This window comes from Saimiri boliviensis, chromosome 7 (assembly GCF_048565385.1).
Source record: "Saimiri boliviensis isolate mSaiBol1 chromosome 7, mSaiBol1.pri, whole genome shotgun sequence".
NCBI lineage: Eukaryota > Metazoa > Chordata > Mammalia > Primates > Cebidae > Saimiri > Saimiri boliviensis.
Window position 1 is genome coordinate 3,733,705 of NC_133455.1, and position 27,545 is coordinate 3,761,249.

Below are 27,545 nucleotides of genomic sequence, written 5' to 3' on the forward strand. Positions count from 1 at the left end.
TGCAAGAATCAATGTTATTATCTTTAATTTTTTTGTTTTTGAGATAGGATCTCACTCTATCACCCTGGCTCAAGGCCAGTGGCATGATCTCAGCTCACTCCAACCTCTGTCTCCTGGGCTCAAGCAATTCTTCTGCCTCAGTCTCCCCAGTAGCTGGGATTACAGGCACATGCCACCACACCAGGCTAAATTTTGTTTTTGTTTTTGTTTTTGTTTTGTTTTGTTTTGTTTTGTTTAGTAGAGATGAGGTTTCACCACATTGGCCAGGCTGCTCTCGAACTTCTGACCTCAAGTGATCCACCCACCTCAGCCTCCCAAAGTGCTAGGATTACAGGCATGAGCCACCACACCTGGCAATATTATTAACTTTATAGCAAAATTAGGAATGTCTTTGTTCTCCAGATATCAGGATACGAGGACACTTCCAAGTCTGGGTCTGTTTAGCAAATGCCATCAATTTGTTCCCTTAACTATAAACATCTAGAGGCCAAGAATGCCTAATTTTCTGAGAATGCAGCCCAGCAAGTCCCAGCCTCATTTCCCAGCCCTCACTCAAGATAGAGTCACTCTGGTTCAAATACCTCTGACCCAGGCTCCAATCAGGAATAATCAGAAATCTGTAAGGATGATGCCTGAACATTGATTTATTTGTAAAGTTCCTCCAGGCAATTGCATGGGAGGTGGAAAATCACTGCTTTAACCAGATATATTTTATAAACTTCTCTTGAATGGACTGTATTTATCTCCCACAATCCATCAGATTCCCGTCTGATGAATGTCAGGAATTACACTCTGTCATAAGCACAAAACGCAACAAGATAAACATGACCACTCTTTTCAGGACATGTACTGTCTGACAATTAAACCCGCAAACTGCAAAGGCACAGTCCTTGTCTGCAGAGTGAAACACGAAGACGTGTTCAATATTGCCTACTATGCAAGAGTTCAAGAAGCTGTTAGGTGCAAAATATTTTTAAAACAGCATTAAAATTCAAATTTCATCAAGATACACATGATGAAATATTCCAATGAGATCACCAAGTGCAGAATTTATAAAGAAAATTGTCAGGAACTTGGTTCATGACCCTACTATATCTGAACTATTGGGGAACCCATGCAAACTAAGGAATCTTTCAAGAAAATCCACACATACAATGGTTTTCTCACAAGTTCAAGATACAACCTGCCTGAAGGTTAATGAAGTCCTGGGTTAAGAAGTCCCAACTTAGGGTATTTTCATCACTGCTTCATAAAGAGGGTAGGTGGCTGAAAATAGACCTTATTTATACATCTTGACCAGGAAAAGGGATCTAAAGAAAAGAGAGAAGAATCAAATTGATACAGTAAAAAAGGATAAAGGGGATTTCACCACTGATTCCACAGAAATACAAACTACCACCAGAGATTACTGCAAACACCTGTATGCACATAAACCAGTAAATCTAGAAGAAATGGATAAATTCCTAGACACTTACACCCTCCCGAGACTAAACCAGGAAGAAGTTGAATCCCTGAATAGACCAATAACAAGGTCTGAGGTTGAGGCAGCAATTAATAACCTACCAACCAAAAAAAGTCCTGGACCAGACAAGTTCACAGTCTAATTCTACCAGAGGTACAAAGAAAAGCTGGTACCATTCCTTCTGAAACTATTCCAAACAATACACAAAGAGGGAATCCTCCCTAACTCATTTAATGAGACTAACATCCTGACACCAAAACCTGGTAGAGACACAACTAAAAAAGAAAACTTCAGGCCAATATCCATGCTGAACAGTGATGCAAAAATCTTTATTAAAATACAGGCAAACCAAATCCAACAACACATCAAAAAGCTTATCCATCACAATCAAGTTGGCTTCATCCTGGTGATGCAAGGCTGGTTTAACATATGCAAATCTGTAAATTTAATCCATCACATAAACAGAACCAAAGACAAAAACCACACGATTATCTCAATAGATGCAAAGAAGTCCTTTGACAAAATTATGCTAAAAACTCTTAATAATAAATTAGGTATCCATGGAATGTATCTCAAAACAATAAAAGCTAGGGCAAACCCACAGCCAATATCATACTGAATGGGCAAAAACGGGAAGCATTCCCTTTGAAAGCTGGCAAAAGACAAGGGTGCCCTCTCTCATCACTCCTGTTCAACATAGTATTGGAAGTTCTGGCCAGAGCAATCAAGCAAGAAAAAGAAACAAAGGGTATTGAATTAGGAAAAGAGGAAATCAAATGACGTGATTGTATATTTAGAAGACACCATTGTCTTAGCCCAAAGTCTCCTTAAGTTGATAAGCAACTTCAGCAAAGTCTTGGAATACAAAATTAATGTACAAAAATCACAAGCATTCCTATACACCAATAACAGACAAACAGAGGGCCAAATCGTGAGCAAGCTCTCATTCACAATTGCTACAAAGTGAATAAAATACCTAGGAATACAACTAACAATGGAAGTGAAGGACCTCTTCAAGAAGAACTATAAACCACTGCTGAAGGAAGTAAGAGAAGACACAAACAGATGGAAAAACATTCCATGCTCATGGATAGGAAGAATAAATATCATGAAAAAAATGGCCATACTGCCCAGAGTAATTTATAGAAGTTATAGATTAAATGCTGTCCCCATCAAGCTACCATTGACCTTCTTCACAGAACTGGTAAAAACTACCTTAAACTTCATATAAAACCAGAAAAGAGCCCATATAGCCAAGATAATCCTAAGCAAAAAAACAAAGCTGGAGGCATCACGCTACCTGACTTCAAACTATACTACAAGGCTACAGTAATCAAAACAGCATGGTACTGGTACCAAAACAGAGATAGAGACCAATGGAACGGAACAGAGGCCTCAGAAGTAATACCGTACAAGTACAACCATCCGATCTTTGACAAACCTGGCAAAAACAAGCAATGGGGAAAGGATTTCCTATTTAATAAATGGTATTGGGAAAACTGGCTAGCCATGTGCAGAAAGCTGAAACTGGACACCTTCTTTACACCTTATATAAAAATTAACTCCAGATGGATTAAAGATTTAAACCTAGGACCTAACACCGTAAAAACCCTAGAAGAAAACCTAGACAATACCATTCAGGACATAGGCATAGGCAGGGACTTCATGACTAAAACACCAAAAGCAAAGGCAACAAAAGCCAAAATAGACAAATGGGATCTAATTAAACTTCAGAGCTTCTGCATAGCAAAAGAAACAATCATTAGAGTGAACTGGCAACCAACAGAATGGGAAAAAAATTTTGCAATCTACCCATCTGACAAAGGGCTAATATCCAGAATCTACAGAGAACTTAAACAAATGTACAAGAAAAAAAAAAAAACCATCAAAAAGTAGGTGAAGGATATGAATAGACACTTTTCAAAAGAAGATATTTATGCAGCCAACAAACATGAAAAAATGCTCATCATCACTGGTCATTAGAGAAATGCAAATCAAAACCACATTGAGATACCATCTCATGCCAGTTCGAATGGCGATCATTAAAAAATCTGGAGATAACAGATGCTGGAGAGGATGTGGAGAAATAGGAACACTTTTACACTGTTGGTGGCAATGTAAATTAGTGCAACTATTGTGGGAGACAGTGTGGCGATTTTTCAAGGATCTAGAAATAGAAATGCCATTTGACCCAGCAATCCCATTACTGGATATATACCCAAAGGATTATAAATCATTCTACTATAAAGACACATGCACACATATGTTCATTGCAGCATTGTTTAAAATAGCAAAGACTCAGAACCAACCCAAATGCCCACCAGTGATAGACTGGATAAAGAAAATGTAGCACATATACACTATGCAATACAATGCAGCCATAAAAAGAATGAGTTCGTGTCCTTTGCAGGGGTGTTGATGAAGCTGGAAACCATCAATCTCAGCAAACTGACACAAGAACAGAAAACCAAACACCGCATGTTCTCACTCATAAGTGGGTGTTGAACAATGAGAACACTTAGACACAGGGATGGGAGCATCACACGCTGGGGTCTGTGGGGGTGTTGGGGGGAGCTAGGGGAGGGATGGCAGGGGATGGGGGGATTGGGGAGGGATAATGTTAGGAGAAATACCTAATGTAGATGACGGGGTGATGGATGCAGCAAACCACCATGGCACGTGTATACCTATGTGACAATCCTACATAATCTGCACATGTACCCCAGAACTTAAAGTATAATAAAAAAATTTAATAAAAAAAAAAGAAAAGGGGGAAATCTAAATTTATGGAACAATCATAAATTGTAGGCATAATTGTAGGTAGAGTAGGCAATGTCGATGGCTTCTTCGTGTTTCACTCTACATGAAGTAATACGGTTACAGGAAGAGGGAAATGAGATGAAGTAAATGGAGCACTTATTACATTATATTTACTGAATTGTGTTATAGGTGAGACTTTAAGGATGGCAAGAACTTAAATGTATTCAGGGATTTATAAGATTTTTCTGATAAATCAAACTCCAAAAACCGTTTGCAAACAAACTGTTTGTCAAGCAAACTGTAAAAACCGTGGGGTGGGAGACGCCCAGTCTTGCAGTGGAAGCAAGGATTGTTGGTTTTGATTTGAGGCCAGGGAACCTAGAAGGAAATAGGTTAGAGTATGATGTGACCTGTGGGGTAGCCTCACGTTATTGCACAGGGAGCTAAACTTACGCAAGCCTTCTCATAGCTCAAAGGCAACTATCCTATTCTGTTCCATAAATTTCTTTCTTTGTAATTAAAAACAGAAGGCAAGGCCTTGCACAGACAAAAGAGATTATTCGATTCATCACATGGGAGAGTCATACCAAAATTCTTGTAAAGTTCCAACACGAAAACAAAGGTGCGTTCCAGCATCTTAATTCCAAGCTCCCTCTAGCCGTGAATAAGAATGCCAGCCTGCAACTTCAAAGACACAGCAGCATCCTTTTCTTAGGAAAAGAAAGGTGTGGGAGAAGAAAGCCCACAGAAGAAAGCCCTAGGCGATTTGTTGATGATTTTTTATCACAGCAGCTGCTTCTCAAAGAGTTAAACAACTTTCTTTCAGGAGCCACAGGGGAGTGAGTTTTTGCAGGATTCCAACCCACCTGTCATCTTTTCCCCTCATTGCACACAGCCCATGACAGCTGCTCCGTCGGCGGGAGGCTGACCTCTGCGATTGGGGCTCATGCTTTTGGTAGCTCTGCCCATCTCGTTTCTCCCGCGCCTCCCTCCTCTCCTTCCCCTCTCCCTCCTCTTTTTCTATCTTTCTTTCCTTTTTTTTTTTTTAAAGACCCATTTTCATTCTGTCGCCCAGGCTGGAGTGCAATGGTGTAATCCCAGCTCACTGCAACCTCTGCCTCCCAGGTTCAAGCAATTCTCATGCCCCAGCCTCCCGAGTAGCTGGGATTATAGGCACCTGCCACCACGCCCGCCTAATATTTGTATTATTAGGAGAGAGAGAGTTTTGCCCTGTTGGCCAACCTGGTCTCGAACTCCTGATCTCAAGTGATCACTTTTATCTTTCCCTTCTATTTATCTCCTTCCATTTCTTTCTCCCTCCTTTCTCTCTCTCTGTCTCTCTCTCCCCTTCCCTCCTTCCTCCTCTGTCCATGAGAATCTCTCCTGGTATCTAGTTTTCCGTCTCATCCCTCCCTGAGAATCAGGCTCCCTGGAAGCCTCACCATTTCTCTCTGAGCTTCTTCCTGATAAAGTTAGGTGAGTTTGGTGATGTGATAAAAATGTCATAGCTCTGCCACGTGTCCTTTCAGAGAAAAGGACAAACCTTATTCTCCTAAACGTCAGAGTTCGGTGGTCATGTCTCAGTGGTATAAAATCTGGCAGGTAGACGTTGCTTTGGCCACTGAGGCTTTAAAAAGCATCTCCCTCAGTGGGTTCCTCTGTTCATTCTCACCCACGTCCGGTTCATTTACTCTTCAGGGAGAGGCGGGCACCAAGGTTACATTTTATTACCAGTCACATAGAAGAACAGACTTTATACCAAAACTCACTACAACGAGGCAGCTAGCGACTTAAACTGCTTACAGCCCTCTAAGAACAATCCAGAAAATCCCAGGTGGACTTGTTTCTACATGTATGCTTATAGGAAAAGCGAGTGTCTAAAAACTAGTGTCGATCACCGTGACTCCCATTTCCATGTAACATCTGGCGCCTTCTCCATGTTCATCACAGCGACCCCTCGACCCTGCTGTGCCGTGCCCACCTCACCTGTTTCTCTGGAATTCTGTCTTACCGCTGCCAGATAACAGAGCCATGTGACCCTCAGACATCCCTAAAATTCTGTGCACCCAACTCCATCTGGCTGTAGCTTTGGAAAATCCGATAGAAGTTGCATAGAAATTCGTGAGAGTGAGGAAAAGTGGGCTCCCAACGGAGAATGGGAAAGGAAGCGTAGCCTTTAAGAAATGGAATCACTGTGTCCCATGATTATCCGCGGATACTTGCTCTGGGGCAGCTGAGCAGCCCACAGCCCAGGGACTTTGGAAACTGGAGTAGTGTCTAAGCCCAGGCAAATGCTGCAAAGCATATTAAAGCTGGCTTGTTATTTTGGAATGGCATCTCTGATTGCTCTTTTAATTTATTTATTTATTATTATTATTATTATTATTATTATTATTATTATTATTTGAGACGGAGTTTCGCTCTTGTTACCCAGGCTGGAGTGCAATGGCGCGATCTCGGCTCACCGCAACCTCCGCCTCCTGGGTTCAGGCAATTCTCCTGCCTCAGTTCTCCTGAGTAGCTGGGATTACAGGCACGCACCACCATGTCCAGCTAATTTTTTTGTATTTTTAGTAGAGACGGGGTTTCACCATGTTGACCAGGATGGTCTCGATCTCTTGACCTCGTGATCCACCCGCCTCGGACTCCCAAAGTGCTGGGATTACAGGCTTGAGCCACCGCGCCCGGCTTCTGATTGCTCTTTACGGGGATGTGTGCTCTTGGTTACATGTGGAGGTCCAGAGAGAAACGGCCAAGGGCTGCCTGCTCCCAGCCAAGCATGTCATTCCTCATCAGTCCCTTAAAGCTCTTCTTCTCTGTGTCTTCTCTCCAGCGGGGATGGCGCCTCCTATGAGGTCATGCAGATCGACGTGGAGGTGGCAGAGCCCAGCGACCTGCCAGCCACACAGCTGGTCACCTGGCAGGTGGAGTACCCCGGAGAGATCACGTCTGACTTGGGAGTGTCCAAGATCTATGTGAGCCCAAAGGACCTGATCGGAGTAGTGCCGCTGGCTATGGTAAGGAAGCCCCGCCGTGGGCTGTTAGGACTGAACTCGGGAGAAGGGAAGGCTCCGCCCTGGGACCCAGGCTGGGTCGGGAAAAGTAGCGGAGCCAAGAACCAGGACAGGGAGAAATGGAACCACAAAGTTGACTGCCAATAGCCAATTGTGTGTGTGTGTGTGTGTGTGTGTGTGTGTGCGCGCGTGAATATTCTTATACATATAAAACAATTTTCTTAACGTATTATTTAGAAAATGAACTCTAGGTATTAGATTTGGGTCTGCCGTTGTATGAAAATTGTTGATGCCTTGATAAATGTGTTCGTAGCGTATGGTGTGGACGCCTGTGGCTCTCACACACACAGCTGTGGAGTCCACGTAGATCCAGCATGGGAGTGAAAGGTGCTGAGACATTTGCCGAACACCTGCCTGGTACCCCAGACCACCGATTAGGAAATACTGACCAGTGTTCTGAGGCAACGCTCAAAGAGCACCAGAAATCAGGTTTTCAGTCCAAGGCGACCTGGACAGCGTCCCGGTGACACTAACCTGGTTACTGTGTTGTTCATTCGGAAACGTAAAGGTGTTTGGGTCACTGTGGTTGACAAGGGTCCTTGCTGTTTTATCTCAGAGGCACCGAACCTCCCTGGTTGTTATTTTGTGTGTTATTTTGGGCTCTTAGTGGTTCTGTCACTGAGAATGGCGAGGCCGTGTGTCTCGGGCAGGTGCTGAGTGGAATGTGCTCCCTTCCGCACCTGTGGTCGGAGGAGCCTGAGCAGCTCCTCCGCTGCGCTCAGCCCAGGCCCGGCTGTCTGCCGTTTCCCGCACCCTGCCCTCCGCGTTCCTCCTGCCTCACGTGGCCCTGATGCTGCTGTTGCCTGTTCCAAACCCCCCTGTTCTTCGTTGCCTATACGGGTCCCCAGTCCCACAAAAGCCCCTCTCCCTGTCCTTCAACAGCCTCTGAAACATTTCCCATCCTACAGACCTTTTCTTGCTATGCCACATGTAATGTTCTAGAAAGGAAAGTCTCAGTGGAGACCCCCGTGGCGTGGGCACCAGTTAGGAACTGCTTTTGGCTGACAGCAACACAGCTCCCTGTCCAGGCACCCTACCTTACCCTATGGCTAATTATGAATTAAGTACAAATTTCTTCTTTCATGTAAAGAAGTTCCTAAGGTTAGTGGTCTAGGGCTGGTTTGGTGTTCCATGATATCTGAGACCCAGGCCCTAACTTTCTTTCTACTTCAGTAGTCAGGTGCATGGATTCCATCCTCATGATTACCTCATGGTCCAAGATAGCTGCCAAGATGCCAGCCATCACATCTATATTCTGCAGATCAGCCAAACATAAAAAGGCAGGAGTTCAACCAGGGCCAGTCTCTCTTCCTCTTCAGGAGAACTTTACAAGAATCCAACATACTATTTCTGGTTGCATCCAATTCGCCAAAACTTAGTTATATGGCCACACCAAATTGTAAGGAAGACTGAGAAACCTAATTTTTTTTTTAGCATGAAAGAGTGCTCAGATTCTGTTACAAGGAAACAAGAGAAAAGGTACTCTAAGGCAATGAGCAGCATCTGCAGCAATTCTCCTTTATTTCCATGTGAGGAAACTGAGGCTCAGAGAGGTCCCTCATCTTAGTACCAGTTTTCCATTTTTCACTGGTCATTATGAGCCTCCCAGGAAAAAGAATAGCATAACAAATTATGGTCTCCGCTAGCTATTTGTGCAACCATACTTAATTTCATTGTGCCTCAGTTTCCTCATCTGTAAAGGGAGTTATAGATATAATACCTACTTATAATGTTGTCGTAAGGATAAAACAGTAATTAAAGTGTACTTAGGCAAGGCGCGGTGGCTCGTGTCCGTAATCCCAGCATTTTGGGAGGCCGAGGTGGGCAGATCACTTGAGGTCAGGAGTTCAAGACCAGCCTGACCAACATGGCAAAACCCCGTCTCTACTAAAAATGAAAAAATTAGCCGGTTCTGGTGGTCTGCACCTGTAGTTCCAGCTACTCGGGAGGCTGAGGCAGGAGAATGGCTTGAACCCGGTAGGCAGAGGTTGCAGTGAGCCACCACACATCAGCCTGGGTGACAGAGCGAGACTTCATCTCAAAAAAAAAAAAAAAAAAAAAAAAAGAACTTGGTGTGCTGAGTTGTTAGCAGTGGGCTCTGAGTGGCTTCCTCTGGAAGTAAGTAGAAAGCCAGAGTCTGAGCTGCCTTTTGTATTGAGAGTGTTCTGAGTTCTCTTCCTGGAGAAAGGTGCCTTATTTTAACACTGACTTGGTTAGGGAAGGAGTGTCGTCACGCAGGGGATATGGTTGCCATTATTAAATTACTTTCCTTTTGTTCATTCTACCTTTACTGAGAGATATGTGAAGGAAATTTTATATCCATGCATCCATTGATTGATTGATTGATTGATTGATGTCACATGTCCCTGAAACGTAAGAGAAAGAGAAGGAAAGCCAGCCCTCCTGGATGGGGGGAGTGAGTGAGTTGGGTTCAGAGTCTCCAGGGAGCTGGGAAGCCAGCATGAGGAGCTGGATTTTGTGTACAGTGGGAGGGTGCCATGAGGCGGTCTGCAGGGGAGCCGCAGGAAGGACTTATGTTTTCAGAAGATCATTCTGGCTGTACGTGGAGAATGAATTCAAGAGGATAAGAGAGCATTTGAGTGTTAGGGGACTGTGTTCTGGCTGCTGGAATAAAAAGACCTTCTGATGCCAACCTGCTCTCGATAACCTGTCTCAATGCCAGTGGCCTGGGACTTCGTAAGGTGGCTCCAGCAGGTCAGGGTGTGGCCCGTTTCCATCCTGTTGTTTTGAGTGACCCCCAAAGACATTGACCTAATCACTCTGACTCCAAATTAGTGATAACCATTCCCACATTGCAGCTACCTTCTGTGTTTTAATATTCTGTGTTGGTGAAGTTGAAGAAAAAGGAATCATTACACATAGCAGGTGGAATTACACATTTCTTAAGCTTTCTGGAAGGCAGTTTGGCAAACAGTATTTAAAAGGTAATGCAATCTTGCATATTGTGTTACTCTTTAAAAACATTTTTATCATTTTTTTTTTGAGACAGGGTTTCTCTCTGTCGCCCAGGCTGGAGTGCAGCTGTGTGATCTCAGCTCACTGCAACCTCTGCCTCCCAGGTTCAAGCGATTCTCCTGTCTCAGTCTCCTGAGTACCTGGGATTACAGCACACGCCACCACACCTGGCTAATTTTTGTATTTTTAGTAGAGATGGGGTTTCACTGTGTGCAACCAGGCTGGTCTTAAACTCCTGACCTGAGGTGATTCACCCGCCTCAGTTAACCAAAGTGCTGGGATTACAGGCGTGAGCTACCTCACCCGGCTTATAATTTTTATAATATATTTTATAAGGTGGAAAGGGGAGAGTGTGCCCCTCTCCATCCCAAGCACCCCAGCTCTGCTCCCACCCCATCAGCTCTGCCAAGCACTGATGCCTAGCTGCAAGGGAGGCTGGAGAATGTGAGCTCTTCCCAGAGCCAGGGGCCCCGCTGCACGCCTGCAACAGTGAGAGAAGGAAAGAGTGCACGTGGGGAAATGTCTGCCACCGTCTTGGAGCATCCTAGCAGGCTGAGGTAATAGCAGTGAAGCAGCAGCATCCGCCTTAGATGGTAAGACTCCCTGATGCATTGGATATAGGTGTGAAGAAAAGACAGGCATGAAAGATGCATCCTAGTTTTAGGCCCAAACAGAAGTTCCCGTATATCTCCATGATACTAACACACAAGCTGAAAATTTAAAAGTTTTTTGTTATAAAAGATTTTATGGTGTATATTTTTGTAAAACAATCTTTGCACACATTTCTAATGAATTCCTCCAAGTCAACTGTTAGAAAGAAATTTGAATCAAAGGATATTCAATATTGTGTTACTTTTTTATGATGTTCACCAAACTGCCTTCCAGAAAGCTTAACCAATTTAAAATTCCCCCTGCCATGTGTAATGATACCCATTTTCTGCAATTCCACCAACACAAAATACTAACATTTAGAAAACAGACGGTTTATTAAGCAAAAATTATATCTCAGCGTTGCTCTAATTGGCCCTTCTTAGATGACATGTTTATTTCCTTATTAAGCATTTGTTCTTTGCCCATCTTCTTGGCTCATTGGGAACTCAATTTCTTCTTATAACTTTGTTATAAATCTTTTTTTTTTTTTACTGTGGTAGAAATCACGTAACATTAAAGTTAGCATCTCAACCATTTTAAGGGTATCGTTCAGTAATGTGAAGTATTTTTGCACTGTTGTGCAACAGATCTCCAGAACATTTTCATCTTTCAACACTGAAACTCTATAGCTACTAAACGTAAATTCCTCATTATCCCAGCCCTTCTCCCCAGACCCTGGTAACCACCTTCCTGTTTACATGAATTAGTGATCCTAACCTCTTCCTTGGCATATTGCAGGTACTCTAACTCATTTACCATTTGCCGACTAACTTTGCTGGTCATACTTTTTGATATCCACAGACTTCTGCCTGTTTGTGTAACTTGTATGTAGTCAAATCCATTGATCTCTTCCACAATGCAAATCCCTCATCTCTCTCTAATTATATCCAAGACAGAAAAGGCATAAAATCTCCAAATAGTAAAATATTCATACACAGCACAACTAAGTAAGTAGATTACCGGTCTTCAAAAATAATGCTGAAAGTAAGGGTAATCAGAGCACCTTCGTGCTGTTACTAAGGATTTGAGGTCTACCTGGGCTGAAGCCGGTGGCCTCTCCATTCTTCGTGTGCTGTGTCATTTCATCTCCAGGAAAGCTCTGGGATGAGATGCCGTCAATTATTTGTATTGAAAACTACTTTTTAGAAACACATATTTTTCAATATTTTGTATTTTTTTCTTGACGTCTTCTTCAGTATTTCGCCTTTTCTTCCCTAATGTCTAGGGTCTTGAAAACTTTTTAGTCTCTTAATCCAGTTACGTGTTTGTATGTGATTTATTACGTTGTTTTTCGGTTCAGGAAATCGTGTCTCACTGTGTTGTAAGTAAATATGGTTTTGTTTTTAGGGAGGCAAATTCGGAGAGAAAAACTCTTTAAAGGTGCAATTACATTATTCTAGTAAGTGTTTATCTGTAACCACGTTAGTGTCTGAATCTGAAGAATGGTGTTTGATCTTCATTTTTTCTTTTTTTCTTGAGACAGAGTCTCGCTTTGTCACCCAGGCTGGATGCAGTAGCACGATCTCAGCTCACTACGACCTCTGCCTCCTGGGTTCAAGGGATTCGCCAGCCTCAGCCACCCAGATGGCTGGGATTACAGGCAGGCACTACCATGCCCGGCTCATTTTTATATTTTACTAGATACTGGGCTTTTCCATGTTGCCCAGGCTGATCTCGAACTCTTAGCCTCAAGCAATCCAACCACCTCTGTCTTTCAAAGTGCTGGGATGAGGGACCTGAGCCACCACACCCGGCCTAGTGTTTGCACTTCTTAGATAAGTTGGAATCCCCTTTGTGGTGACACAGCTTCCCAAAAAGAGAGGTCCCATTTCACAAAGCTCTTCAACATCCTTCTCTCCTAACTGCCTCCTGAATTTGGCTAAAACAATTGTTTTGAGTTTACACCAATGTTCAGGGGTAATGGCACTGATATATACACTTTATCAATTTTTGAATACCTTATCAGCTAGCCCTTTAAAACATATTAACAAGTCCTCTTAACTGTAAAATAAAACAAACAGTTTTATTCCTCTTAGGTAGTGGCTCTTTGGGCATTATTCTTGTGGTTGCTGTTGTTAAGTGCAGGAAATGGAGGCGAATGACTACTCTCCTGTGGGATTTTAAATCATGCCCTCCCAAGTGTGTCTCTTGACCAGCTTCTCATGTTTCTTTGGTCTCAGCTATGACCAGTAACTTTTAGTTACTGTATTAGAATGGATCTGAGACTTCAGAGAAAACATAATCCGGAGACGTGGTCAGGATAGACACTGTCTGCGTTATCCTTGAAAGTAATCAAAGGAGAATCTCAGCCCTCCAGGGACCTGGTGATGGTGGTGGTAAGCAGTGCTCACGATGGCATGGGGATACACACAGGCGCATCTGTCAAACCCCGCCCTGAAGGTCCTGGGGAAGACCCCAGAGCTCTTAAACAAACGTGAAGAACCCAACGTGCCATTGCTCTTTAGGAAGTGCATTTTGTATCACATTCTGAGCTTTTTCTCAAATGTGATTCTGATGGAAAGGCAAAAAGCATGTCACAGTTCTCTCAATATAGCCCGCCTCCCATGCTGCACCCTCCATGGTGTCTTCCTGGGTCCTCGTGGTCAGACAGGACCCATGCTGACACCTGTACTCTCTGCACCCATATTTTCCTTGCACACGGTGAGGGCAGTGAGTCGGCCAGCTGGAGGATTCTGACACTGTTGAGTTATTCTTGCTGGTTGAGAGCATGTGTTTGGAGCCATCGTAGGCAGGAGCCTTACCTAAGAAGCTTGGAAGGACATGAGCTCAGTACGGCCCTCTGATTTGCACTGAAAGTCCTTTCTTGTCTCATTTTATTCTTTGATTGCTGCTGTATTTGTCTGTTTTCTGTTGCTTACAGCAGAATGCCTGAAACTGGGTGATTTATCAGAACATTATTTCCTAAAGTTATGGAGGCTGCGAAGTCCAAGGTCAAGGGGCCGCATCTGGCGGAGGCCTTCCTGTGGGTGGGGACTGTCTGCAGAGTCCCGAGGCGGGTGGGGCAGGGCAGTGTGTGGTGGGGGGCTGAGCGAGCTAACTTGCTGTCTCTGATCTCTCTGCCTCTTCTTACAATGCCACCAGTCTCCCTCCCATGATAACCCATCAATCCATTCACCCACGAGTGATTACTTCATCCACGAATGGATTAATTCACTCATGGGTGTAGAGCCCTCATGGCCCAGGCACATCTTAAAGGACCCGCCTCTCAATACTGCCACATCAGGGATTCGGTTTCAACATGATTTTGGAGGAAACACTCAAACTACACCACCCACCTAAACCTCTCCAACCTCCAAGCTTTTTTTCCAAACTAGAAGCTGCCGGACCCCAGTGAATCCCTCCTGACCTGTGGTATTTCATGCTGAGGTGCCGTTTTCTCATTTGCATGAGTACGAGGCTCTATAACCCAGGTGACATTCTTGGCCTGCCCCTCCACCTACTTTGTTGAATGCTGAGTTCTTTCCTCATATGATTCTTGGGATTACAATAAAGTAATCATTAAGGAATCTCTTCCCTCCTAATCTCACCCGCACCTTTCTAAAGCTTCCTGATTAAGACATGTTCTCCTAAATCTCTGATTTGGTAGAAAATTTCCATTCCTGTTATCTCAGCAGACAAAACTTACTCATATTTTTGGAACCATATAACTTTACTATTGTAATCCTTCTGACGAAATGCATTTTAAATAAGCTGTACTGAATCAAGTACGTTTCTCTCCTTAAATAAAATGAACTTCCTTTTCACCAACCATGCTCTCCCCTCATCCTCAGAACCTTTGGATATATTCCCCTGGCATAGTCACTTGGTTTGTGTCACATCCTTTAAATACTGTGATTCTGCTCAAACCCTGTCCTTCTGATATAACCCCACAGAAAGCACAGGACCAGCCCATAGTAGGTGCTCAGTCAAGGCTTGTAAGAGAACAGCCTCATCTCTCGTTGTAATATACATGCATTTGCAAAGAGATGGTAACCCAGGTGACCTGTCTCCCAGCAGTTTTGAAAGTCAGCACAGGTAATATGTGGTGACACTCACCCACTAAGGTCAGGACTTGAGAAAAGGCTGTCAAATTAGGGAAGGGAGCTTCCTTTCCTGGCTTGAATAATAGATATATATTTTTTAATTTTTGGCCTAAAAGCAGATTCCTGGCTCTTTTTATTTGACTGTTCATAGCATTCTTTTCCTGTGTCGGCCTGTTAATTAATATACCAGATACCCTCTGTTGTTTTACTCAGACTTCCTGAAAATTCAGTCACACTACACAGGACACTATGGCTTTCACTTTTATACTTTCTCAACCAAGTGCAAATTAAGATCCTGCAATCGCCCTTGAGGAAAATCTCTTCTCTAAAGCACCTTCTCGCTTTGTGTGTTTGTTGAGTGGCCACTGCACCCTAAACATCATTCACAATAATTACACCAAATACTTTCTGTTTATTAGGTACCAGGTATGGGTCTAGGAACTTCATATATATGTGGGGAAGATGCAAGGAGATGAGGCTGGGGTAGGCAGGAGCTGGGTTCTAAAGACCCCATCAGCCATGGTACCTGCAGCGGGATCTCTGATTCAAAATGTAAGAAACTTCACATATATATATACACATAAAGAACTTAATTCCCACAGTGACCCAGTGAAGTTGATATGACTATTACCCCCATTTCACAGATGAATGAGGCCACACAGAGTTTGAAGAATGACCCCAAGCTACTCAGCTAAGAAGCTGAGCTGAAATTAGATTCCAGATGGATCAGCTCCAGAGTCTAAGCTCACAACCAGTCCACTACACCCCTCTCACACGGAAACAGAGCGTAGGCTGTTGATCAGTTCCATATGCGAAAAGATCTTTGGAAAATGCAAATGCAAGGAGGCGCACTCATAAAAATACAAAATTGAGAAGTCTTATTGAAATAGAAAAAGTCATCTGAAAATGAATTATTTATTATGCACAAAGCCACTGCCTTTTCTTTTCAGCCCACTCTGTTGCCTCTGATGTTCCCTAATGAGCAGTCCTCTCCAGAGGTGATTTATAATGAGATGGCGGTGGCGGCTGAACCTCAGTGCTTTTAAAGGCCCATAGTACAAAACAGATGCAGGAGAGTTACTGCTTTTGTGGCTCACCGTGTGGTTATTACAGCCCCAGCTATTGTACAACCAGTTGCCATCAGTGAGCAAATACTCACGATGTAACTCATTTGAGAGCTACTGCAGAGACACCGTCTATTTGAAAGGCACTTCCTGAGCCCACTATGTGCTGGGGGGCTGCCTTTGTCTTGACATTTAGCGAGGCTCTTGCCACTCAGGGGAAGCAGCTGGGAAATATGTCAAAAATCATTGAGCAAGATAATTTCAGAGTCAGTACATGCTTGGAAGAAAGCAGAATAGGGTGTCGTGGAGGGGACTCATGGAGATGTGCTCTTTCAGACTAGGTTGTCCCTGCAGAGATATTTGAGCTCAGACGTAATTCAAGGAAGGGCCCAGCCTGGGAAGCTCTGAGGGGAGCTGGCAAAACTGGGTGCCAAAGCCCAAAGCAGGGGCCAGCTCTGAGTGCTTTCAAATGGAAAAAGGTCCAGTGCAGCTGGGGGGATTAAGGGGAAACAATACCAGGAGATGAGGTCAGGGTAGGCGGGATCTGGGTACTGGAGACCCTATCATGCATGGTACATGCAGCAGGATTTCAGGTTCAAGATGTTTAAATCTGATCCAATCATGATTTATTGTTTAATATCACTCTGAATGCTATGAGGAGGTGAGATCTGCAGGGAGAGATCAGCGCTGGAAATAGAAAGACCACTTGCAGGCTCCTCTGATGGTCCAGGTGGAAAGGACAACAGCGTGGAATAGGGTGATGCTGAGGAAACTGAAGAGAAGTGGAAGGTCTCAGGATGTATTTCCTAAGTGTTAGTACCAGGACTTGCTTATTGGCTGGACATGGAGTGTGTTTGAACAGGCGGCAGCAAATGTGAGTCTGGACTAGTCTAGGGAAACTCAGAGTTTTCACTCAGACGTCTAGTGAAACTCTCTGAGGTGATACAAGTATTCTATCATCTAAGCCATTCACTATGGCGGCCATAGCCTCGTGGTTACTGAGTTCTAGAAATGTGGATTGTGTAACTAAATAAGTGAATTAAAAAAATAATATTAACATCAGCAACAATGTGTGCTAGTGGCTATTAGGTTAGACAATACCTAAAGGTTTGGCTTGAAGGATTCGGGGGAAGTCACGTTATTTACGGAGATAATGGTGGTGGGTATACTCACCACCTGCTTTGTGGACCCACTGTTCGTTCTTCTCCATGTTGCTTTGTGCCCCTGGGGTCTTTCCTTTATGGATTACATCAAACAGGCTGCCCTGCCCACTGGCTTCTGCGTGGGTTCAGCCAAGGTAAGGCACTGAGAGGAGAGTGGAGACCAGATAGAAGTTCCTTCCCCCATAAACAAATTTGCAGATGGCCTTGTGCTCCATCAAAAACACCTGCTATTGTCAGTCAACTCTCTCATTAAGCAACAGCAGCAGTGCCAGTTGTGATGTTTGGGTTGTCAACACAGACATGTGTGTCAGTCTGCACTTAGATTTGTCTCATTCACGCCCTTTACCCAAAGGTGCAGGTATCTGAGTGCACCGTTATGGCTTACAGTGCTGTGCCTGCCCCCAGATTTATGTATTAGAATACATATGATTTTCTTATAAACTGTTTTTTGTTTTATATTTTGTAATTCAGTGAAAATATTGTATGCGTTTTTTTCATTGCATTTTAGGTTTTGGGGTACATGTGAAGAACATGCAAGATTGCTGCATAGGTACACACATGGCAGTGTCATTTGCTGCCTTCCTCCCCATCACCTATATCTGGCATTTCTCCCCATGCTATCTCTCCCCACCTCCCCACCCCCCCAGTCCCTCCCCCATTTCCCCCAACAGACCCCAGGGTGTGATGCTCCCCTCCCTGTGTCCATGTGTTCTCATTGTTCAACACCCGCCTATGAGTGAGAACATGCGGTGTTTGATTTTCTGCTCCTGTGTCAGTTTGCTGAGAATGATGGTTTCCAGGTTCATCCATGTCCCTACAAAGGACACGAACTCATTGTTTTTGATGGCTGCATAATATCCCATGGTGTATATGTGCCACATTTACCCTGTCCAGTCTATCATTGATGGGCATTTGGGTTGGTTCCAGGTCTTTGCTATTGTAAACAGTGCTGCTATGAACATTTGTATGCATGTGTCCTTATAGTAGAATGATTCATAATCCTTTGGATATATACCCAGTAATGGGATTGTGGGTCAAATGGAATTTCTGTTTCTAGGTCCTTAAGGAATCGCCACACTGTCTTCCACAATGGTTGAACTAATTTACACTCCCACTAACAGTGTAAAAGTGTTCCTATTTCTCCACATCCTCTCCAGCATCTGTTGTCTCCAGATTTTTTTTAATGATCGCCATTCTAACTGGCGTGAGATGGTATCTCAATGTGGTTTTGATTTGCATTTCTCTAATGACCAGTATGATGAGCATTTTTTCAGATGTTTGTTGGCCTCCTGTATGTCTTCTTTTGTAAAGTGTCTGTTTATATCCTTCGCCCACTTTTGAATGGGCTTGTTTGTTTTTTTCTTGTAGATCTGTTTCAGTTCTTTGTAAATTCTGGATATCAGCCCCTTGTCAGATGGGTAGACTGCAAAATTTTTTTCCCATTCTGTATTGTATGCATTTTAAAAATTGTATGGGTAGATTATATTAATTGTGGTTCTTATTTCAGGACAGTAAGGTAAGTGCTACTTTATTTGTTATATAAATGCTTGTTATGTAAAAGGAGAAATAGCTCAAATAGAAGAGTTGAAAACAGTGGGGTTGGCAAACACTGTGTGAAGGGACAGGTAATAAATATTTTCAGCCTGGCAAGCCACATGGTCTCCATGTGGTGACTCCACCTGCCTGTGGGGCCGGAAGGCAGCCATAAACACATAAGCCAATGGGTGTAACTGAGTTTTGGTAAAAAGCTGAAACTTTCTGAGAGCTGAAACTTTAATTACATATGAATTTCATGTGTCACAAAGCAGTGTACTTCTTTTGATTTTTTAAACCACTTATTTGAATGCATAAAGCATTTGTAGTTGCAGGACATACAGAAGCGACAGCTTTTGCAGACTGATTTGCCCATCCCTGGTCTAGCATCAGTGTAGCCTTGGTTTCTCCAGGCCTGAGTTCCTCCTTTTGGGGATTGAAAATACTCCCCTACAATCCCCAATTATGATATAAATTTTTATCTCCTTGAATGAAGAGTTCCCTAAAAATAAAAAAGTAGTGTTATTGTGAAGTGTATTTTCCATGGAGAAGAGATGAATTCTGACTGTACGTCACCTTATGTGTGTGTCCACGGCATTAATCGAAGCAGGTGGCTTAAGCTGCATTTTCCCTTGATCATTCTGAAGGCACTTCAGGTTTGATAACTCAGCCCCGAGCCTGTTAATCCCTGTTGTGAGCGAACCCTCCGGATGGTGCAGCCTTCCATCCTTTCAGAGTCCCGGGGGACCTCCAGCAATCACGGCGCTCAGCCATCCTGCGTCATCCTTCATGCCCCTCACATTCTCCGGTGAACTTCATCGTCTTCTTCTGTGGTGGTATCCACTGGACAGTGTCAGGCTTGTTTGCTCTGTAGCCAGCAATGACTTTTGAATTAAACTCATATAAGAGTTGAAGGTAGAACAGGAAGGAGAACTGGAAATTGGTTTAAGGGCATGTTTGTGACCAAGTCTCAGGCTCCACGTGCTCAGAGCTGGTGTTTCCTTGCCTCTTGACTTGCTTTCTAAGGTCTGACTCATGCCGTAGCATCTAAAATCTTATCAGCAAGTACTAGAAGGTGAAAACACCTTTTGCAAAGGCTGGAGTGTGTGGGGATTCATATTTCAGGTTTTGTGTGGGCTGCCAAGCCTCCAGTCCACTCTCGTGTATCTGTGAGACTTGTATTTCTCACGAGAAAGACCACCTAAAGCCCAACTCAAAATTCCAGGAAACCTGAGGGTCTACCTAACTTGCAGGCACCCCCCAGCTTCACCTGGCATGTTTTAGGGTGAATTTTATTTTGGCATTCTATAATGTGTGGGTCACGCCATGGCGCACAAAATCCAGCCTCATAGGTAAGGCCTTTTCTGACCACCCTGTCTAAAGAGTATCCTGTCATGCTCCGTATCTCCTTGTCCTCACTTACCTTTTACCTGTGGTGTTTCTTTACACCTAATGTATCTTGTTTCTGTCCATCATCCAATCCCCAAGAGAATAGGGGTCATGCCTGTTGTGTTCGTGCTGTATTTGTAGCACTTGGACTGTTGTCCATCCCGCGATAGAAGCTCAGTCACCACGCTGGTGCTGGGGATGAATGAATCAGGTAGAACGAATTTAGATGCCTCGTCTCAAAGTGTCTAACTGAGCAGACTTTGGGTAAGGTGAATGGCCTTTCTGCACCTCCCTTTTGTCACCTGCAAACTGAAGGTCATGATGGCACCTCTACTTCACAGGGTGATGTGAAATGTAATGAGTGTGGAAGTGAAACACTGCACACAGGGTGTGTCACTCTGCCGCTTTACAATAAGTACATGTGCTGCTCTTTACAGCAATGCCAAAGAAGGTGTGTGGGGGGATATTCACACACACTAAAGTCATTATCACGTTTTTCTTCTACACGTTTTTCAGGAAATTAAGTAAAAACTAAATGTTCAGTGTCCTGTAGGAATGAAAAGACGAAATAAATCTATGATATTTTACATAGTAAGTAATGATGGCTATGCTCTGTGTGTGGAGCCTGAACTCTTCTCTCAGGCAGGCACCAAATGACAGAATGCTGCATCTGTTAGGAACTTTTCAAACTCAAACCAAACTGGCTTAGGCAGAAATCAGAATTTATTGGTCCACTGTTGAAGACTGAATTCACCTGGCTATGTGAACATCCAGACTGTGTCCAATTAGGCCATCAGTCTACCCTAAACTGGTAGTAATCACTAGATACCCAGGTTAGTCCAAGACAGGCTTCCTAAACTCATCATAAACGTGGGGACACCATCACCACTACTCGCTAAGATCAGCTTCCTCCAAATGCAGTCATTAAAAGGTGGATTCCTGGAAAAATTCAGGCTTCCAACAGAAAGGAACAGAAGCTGGGCAACACTTAAAGACTGAAAAAAAGAAAATCCTCAGCCAAAAAATTACAGGACAAGTGTGGTTATATAGAATTTTGGGTGAAGGAGGTAACTGCTTTTCATTTATTTACAAAATAGATCTTAAAACCTTCAAAAGGAACCCTACTTCCTATGGAATATGTGCTAGAAAAATCAGAGGGGTATGTGAAGAAAGGTCCTACCCACTGTTCCTCATTAATAAAACACACGTGGCAAGACAGGGGAGGAAGACTCCTGTCTTCAAGAGGACGTGGCTAGCACTGCCACCCTGAATGAAGCCAATATACCTACCTGTCCAGTTGTAGCTGGTCATTGATACTTAAATCAGAGTGCTTGGCTGGTGATAGTAAACATTGAAGATCAGGCTTCAGCTAAGATTTAAAACTTTGGAATGTATTTTTTTATACCTGTGAACTTCCCATCAAAAAGGATTTAACAAACACCGAACAGAGTTCTTTGACAATCTTAAGCTCAAGGCCAGGCTACCTCTAATCACATTTTCCTAAAGAATCAGCACTTTCCTTCAGAATCAATTTAATTTTTTTGGTTCACCAGCAGTGATTTAGATATTTTTTTTTGTCTGTGTGCTTTTCTCTTTGTAGTATGTTCACAGAGCTTGCTGTGAATCCCCAAGGGTATAGCAAGTGGATGTGTAAAAATTTCTCTAATGAAATGATGGTGTGTGTCAGAGAATATTATGTTGAGATCAGAAAAGATGGGGAAAGTTGCCATTTAAGCTTTTTTTAATTGTGAAAACACGAGTAACATAAATAGGAATGGGAAGAAGGGACATTTTCATGCCTTATGGGTAGCTGTATCATTAAACATCAGAATGGCTGCCCTGCAGTAGAATTCGTTAAAATTATGACCTAAGGGATATGGTAGTTACAGTTCAGAGTGACTTTTTACAGAATTTATTTTTCCTAAACCTATCAGCAACAAACTGGAAGGAAATACCTAAACTGTACTTTATGGTTCCAAGCAGATCTATTTCCTGACAGTTTTTGAATGGAAATGGAGCCTATTCGTTTCCATGAATTTGCAGTTACGTGCAAACATATGGAAAAGAAATTGAATGATCAAGGAAAGGATTTTCCAAAGCATGTTAGCAGAGATCTGAGAGCTCTATCTATTAAATCTGTCATTTCCATTTTGAAAATGTGTGTGACTAGCCAGTTAATTATTTTACTTAATGTGAGAGTATTAAGTATTACACACCTCTTAGTCTATGCAACAGATTTATGTGAGAGTATTAAGTATTACACACCTGTTAGTCTATGCAACAGATTTATCTTTAAAAAAAGAGAGAAAACTTAAATTTCTTTCTAAGATATGAAACAGGTAGCAAATTTAGCCTCCTAGTGTATCAATCTTGGTGTAATAATGGAACCCAGAACCCATATCATTCTAGAAAAATACATCCTGGACTTAAAAGAATTTTCTTTGTTGTAATAAAATTGGGAGATAGTAATAAACATGCAATTCAACCACTGAAAAACAATTCAACTCTACAAAATGAACAGATTGTCTTTTTTATTAGGTGTCTAGGCAGTTGTATTTTGCTACCTGGCTCACACCGTGCAGCCTCTTTATAAAACATTTTATCAATGCTCTATAAGCAAGGGAAATGGCCATTGTGGCCATTTTGCAGATGAAAAAAATGAGGCTGGTAGAAAAAAAATAAGTTATTTAAAGTCACATGATTAAAAAGAATGTCTGACTCCAAAACCAATGCTTTACACCACCAGGATTTAAGCATGGAACTATATTAGTAAGAATACACAGGACCAGTGCAGTGACAGACATAGACATGTCTGTGTGTCTGACAAAGAGCAAGAAGGAAACATTTGTCCCATGCGTGGATGGATTGAATAGGTCTGCCTCAGGTCTGGAGTGGACCTCCAGCAGTCCTACAGCAGAGGGGCCTAAAAGGAAAACTAAAACACAGAAAGAAATAACTTCATCGTCAATAAAAAGGACGTCCACTCAGAGACCCCATCTGAAAGTCACCAACTACAAAGACCACAGGTAGATAAATCCATAAGGATGGGAAGAAACCAGTGCAAAAAGGATGAAAATGCCCAAAACCAGAATGCCTCTCCTCCTCCGTCACAACTCCTCACCAGTAAGGGAACAAAGTTGGATGGAGAATGAGTCTGATGAGTTGACAGAAACAGGCTTCAGAAGGTGGGTAATAAACTTCTCTGAGCTAAAAGAACATGTTCTAACCCAGTGCAAAGAAACTAAGAACCTTGAAAAAAAATTTGATGAAATGCTAACAGGAATAAACAGCTTAAAGAAGAATGTAAATGACCCAACAGAGCTGAAAAACACAACACAAGAACTTCACAAAGCATACACAAGTTTCAATGCTGAATCTACCAAGCAGAAGAAAGGATATCAGAGATTAAAGATCAACTCAATGAAACAAAATGAGAATGCAAGATTAGAGAAAAAAGAGTGAAAGAAATGAAGAAAGCCTTCAAGAAATATGGGATTATGTGAAAAGACCTAATCTGTGTTTGATAGGTGTACCTGAATGTGACAGAGAGAATGAATCCAAGCTGGAAGACCCTCTTCAGGATATTATCCAGGAGAACTTCCCCAACCTAGCAAGGCAGGCCAATATTCAAGTCCAGGAAATACAGAGAACATCACAAAGATATTCCTCAAGAAGAGCAACCCCAAGGCACATAATCATCAGATTCATGAGGATTTAAATGAAGGAGAACATGCTAAGGGCAGCCAGAGAGAAAGGTCTGGAAAGGGAAGCCCATCAGACTCACATCAGATCTCTTGGCAGAAACCCTGCAAGCCAAAAGAGAGAGGGGGCCAGTATTCAACATCCTTAAAGAAAAGAACTTTCAACCTAAAATTTCATATCCAGCCAAACTAAGCTTGATAAGCAAAAGAGAAATAAAATTTCAGAAGGTTTGTTATTACCCACCTTCTGAAGCTTGTTTTTGTCAATTCATGAGACCCATTCTCCATCCAGAGATTTCATCACTACCAGGCCTGTCTTACAAGAACTCCTGAAAGAAGAACTAAACATAGGAAGGAACAACCAGTACTGGCCACTCCAAAAACGTACCAAATGGTAAAAAGCATCGACGCAATGAAGAAACTTTGTCAACTAATGGGCAAAACAACCAGCTAGCATCAAAATGGCAGGATTAAATTCACACATAACAATATTAACCTTAAATGTCAATGGGCTAAATGCCCCAATTAAAAGACACAGACTGGCAAATTGGATAAAAAGTCAAAAACCATCAGTGTGCTGTATTCAGGAAATCCATTTCACATGCAAGGACACACATGGGCTCAAAATAAAGGGATGGAGGAAGACTTGCCAAGTAAATGGAGAGCAAAAATAAAAGCAGGAGTTGCAATCCTAGTCTCTGATAAAATAGACTTTAAACCAACAAAGATCAAAAGAGACAAAGAAGGGCATTATATAATGTAAAAGGATCAATGCAACAAGAAGAGCTAATGATCCTAAATATATGTGCACCCAATACAGTTACAGGAGCACCCAGATACATAAAGCAAGTTCTGAACAACTTACAAAGAGACCTAGACTCCCACACAATAATAGTGGGAGACTTTAACACTCCACTGTCAATATTAGACAGATCATTGAGACAGAAAATTAACAAGGATATCCAGGACTTGAACTCAGATCTGGACCAAGTAAACCTAATAGACATATACAGAACTCTCCATCCCAAATCCACAGAATATACATTCTTCACAGCACCACATCACACCTACTCTAAAATTAACCTAGTCATTGGAAGTAAATCACTCCTCAGCAAACGTGAAAGAATGGAAATCATAACAAACAGTCTCTCAGATCACAGTGCAATCAAATTAGAACTCAGGATTAAGAAACTAACTCAGAACCACACAACTTCATGGAAACTGAACAACTGGCTCTTGAATGTTGACTGGATAAACAATGAAATGAAGACAGAAATAAAGAAGTTATTTGAAACCAATGAAAATGAAGACACAACGTACCAGAATCTCTGGGACACATTTAAAGCAGTGTCTAGAGGAAACTTTATAGCAATAAATGCCCAGATGAGAATCAAGGAAAGATCAAAAATCAACATCCTATCATCAAAATTGAAAGAGCTAGAGGAGCAAGATTAAAAAAAAAAAACTCAAAAGCTAGCAGAGGACAAGAAATAACTAACATCAGAGCAGAACTGAAGGAGATAGAGACACAAAAAAAAAATCAAAAAATCAATAAATCCAGGAGCCAGTTTTTTAATAAGATCAACAAAATAGACAAACCATTAGTCAGATTAATAAAAAAGAAAAGAGAGAAGAATCAAATAGATATAATAAAAATGATAAAGGGGATATCACCACTGATTCCACAGAAATACAAACTACCATCAGAGATTACTACAAACAACTCTATGCACCCAAACCAGTAAACCTGGAAGAAATGGATAAATTCCTGGACACTTGCACCCTCCCAAGCCTAAACCATGAAGAAGTCAAAACCCTGAATAGACCAATAACAAGGGCTGAAGTTGAGACAGCAATTAATAGCCTACCAACCAAAAAAAAGCCCAAGTCCAGACAGGTTCACAGCTCAATTCTATCAGACATACAAAGAGAAGCTGGTCCCACTCCTTCTGAAACTATTCCAAACAATCCAAAAAGAGGTAATCCTTTCCAATTATTTTATGAGACCAACACCATCATGATACCAAAACCCAGCAGAGACTCAACAACAACAAAAAAGAAAACTTCTGGCCAATATCCATGATGAACATAGATGCAAAAATCTTCAATAAAATACTGGCAAGCCGATTGCAACAGCACATCTAAAAGCTTATCCATCACAATCAAGTAGGCTTCATCCCAGTGATGCAAGGCTGATTCAACATATGCAAGTCTATAAACGTAATCCACCACATAAACAGAACCAAAGACAAAAACCACATGATTATCTCAATAGATGCAGAGAAGGCCTTTGACAAAATTCAACAGCCCTTTATGCTAGAAACTCTCAATAAACTAGGTATTGATGGAATGTATCTCAAAATAATAAAAGCTATTTATGACAAACCCACAACCAATATCATACTGAATGGGCAAAAACTGGAAGCATTCCCTTTGAAATCTGGCACTAGACAAGGATGCCCTCTCTCACCACTCCTATTCGATATAGTATTGGAAGTTCTAGCCAGAGCAATCAGGAAAGAAAAAGAAATAAAGGATATTCAATTAGGAAAGGAGGAAGTCAAATTGTCTCGATTTGCAGACAACATGATTATATATGTAGAAGACCCCATTGTCTCATCCCCAAATCTCCTTAAAGTGATAAGCAACTTCAGCAAAGTCTCAGGATACAAAATCAGTGTGCAGAAATCACAGGCATTCCTATACACCAATAACAGACTTAAAGAGAGCCAAATCAAGAACGAACTGCCATTCGCAATTGCTGCAAAGAGAATAAAATACCTAGGAATACAACTAACAAAGGATGTAAAGGACCTCTTCAAGGAGAACTGCAAACCACTGCTCAATGAAATAAGAGAGGACACAAACAGATGGAAAAACATTCCATGCTCATGATTAGGAAGAATCAATATTGTGAAAATGGCCATACTGCCCAAAGTAATTTATAGATTCAGTGCTATCCCTATCAAACTACCTGTGACCCTCTATAAAGAACTGGAAAAAACTACCTTAAACTTCATATGGAACCAAAAGAGAGCTCACATAGCCAAAACAATTCTAAGCAAAAAAACAAAGCTGGAGGCATCATGCTACCTTACTTCAAACTATACTACAAGGCTATAGTAATCAAAACAGCATGGTACTGGTACCAAAATAGAAATATAGAACAATGAAACAGAACAGAGGCCTCAGATGCAATGCCACACATCTACAACCATCTGATCTTTGACAAACCTGACAAAAAAGAGCAATGAGGAAAGGATTCCCTGTTTAATAAATAGTGTTGGGAAAACTGGCTAGCCATATGCAGAAAGAAGAAACTGGACCCCTTCCTGACACCTTACACTAAAATGAACTCCAGATGGATTAAAGATTTAAACATAAGATGTAACACCATAAAAACCCTAGAAGAAAACCTAGGCAAAACCATTCAGGACATAGGCATAGGCATGGACTCCATAACTAAAAGACCAAAAGCATTGGCAATGAAAGCCAAAATAGACAAATGGGATATAATTACACTCCAGAGCTTCTGTAAAGCAAAAGAAACAATCATTAGAGTGCATGAGCAACCAACAAAATGGGAAAAAAATTTGCAATCTACCCATTTTGCAAAGGGCTAATATCCAGAATCTACAAAGAACTAAAACAGATTTACAAGAAAAAAACACACCTATTCAAAAGTGGGTAAAGGACATGAACACACACTTTTTGAAAAGACATTTGTGA

At 42.1% G+C, this 27,545-nt stretch overlaps 1 protein-coding gene across 1 annotated transcript in view; it reads left to right on the forward strand.

The window, feature by feature from the left end:
* TMEM132D (transmembrane protein 132D) overlaps positions 1-27,545 on the forward strand; it is an 825,236-nt gene that overhangs the window by 559,032 nt on the left and 238,659 nt on the right. Inside the window, exon 4 of the mRNA XM_003937096.4 lies at positions 7,056-7,239. Coding sequence (XP_003937145.1) covers positions 7,056-7,239 — 184 coding nt within the window. The remainder of the gene's footprint in view (positions 1-7,055; positions 7,240-27,545) is intronic.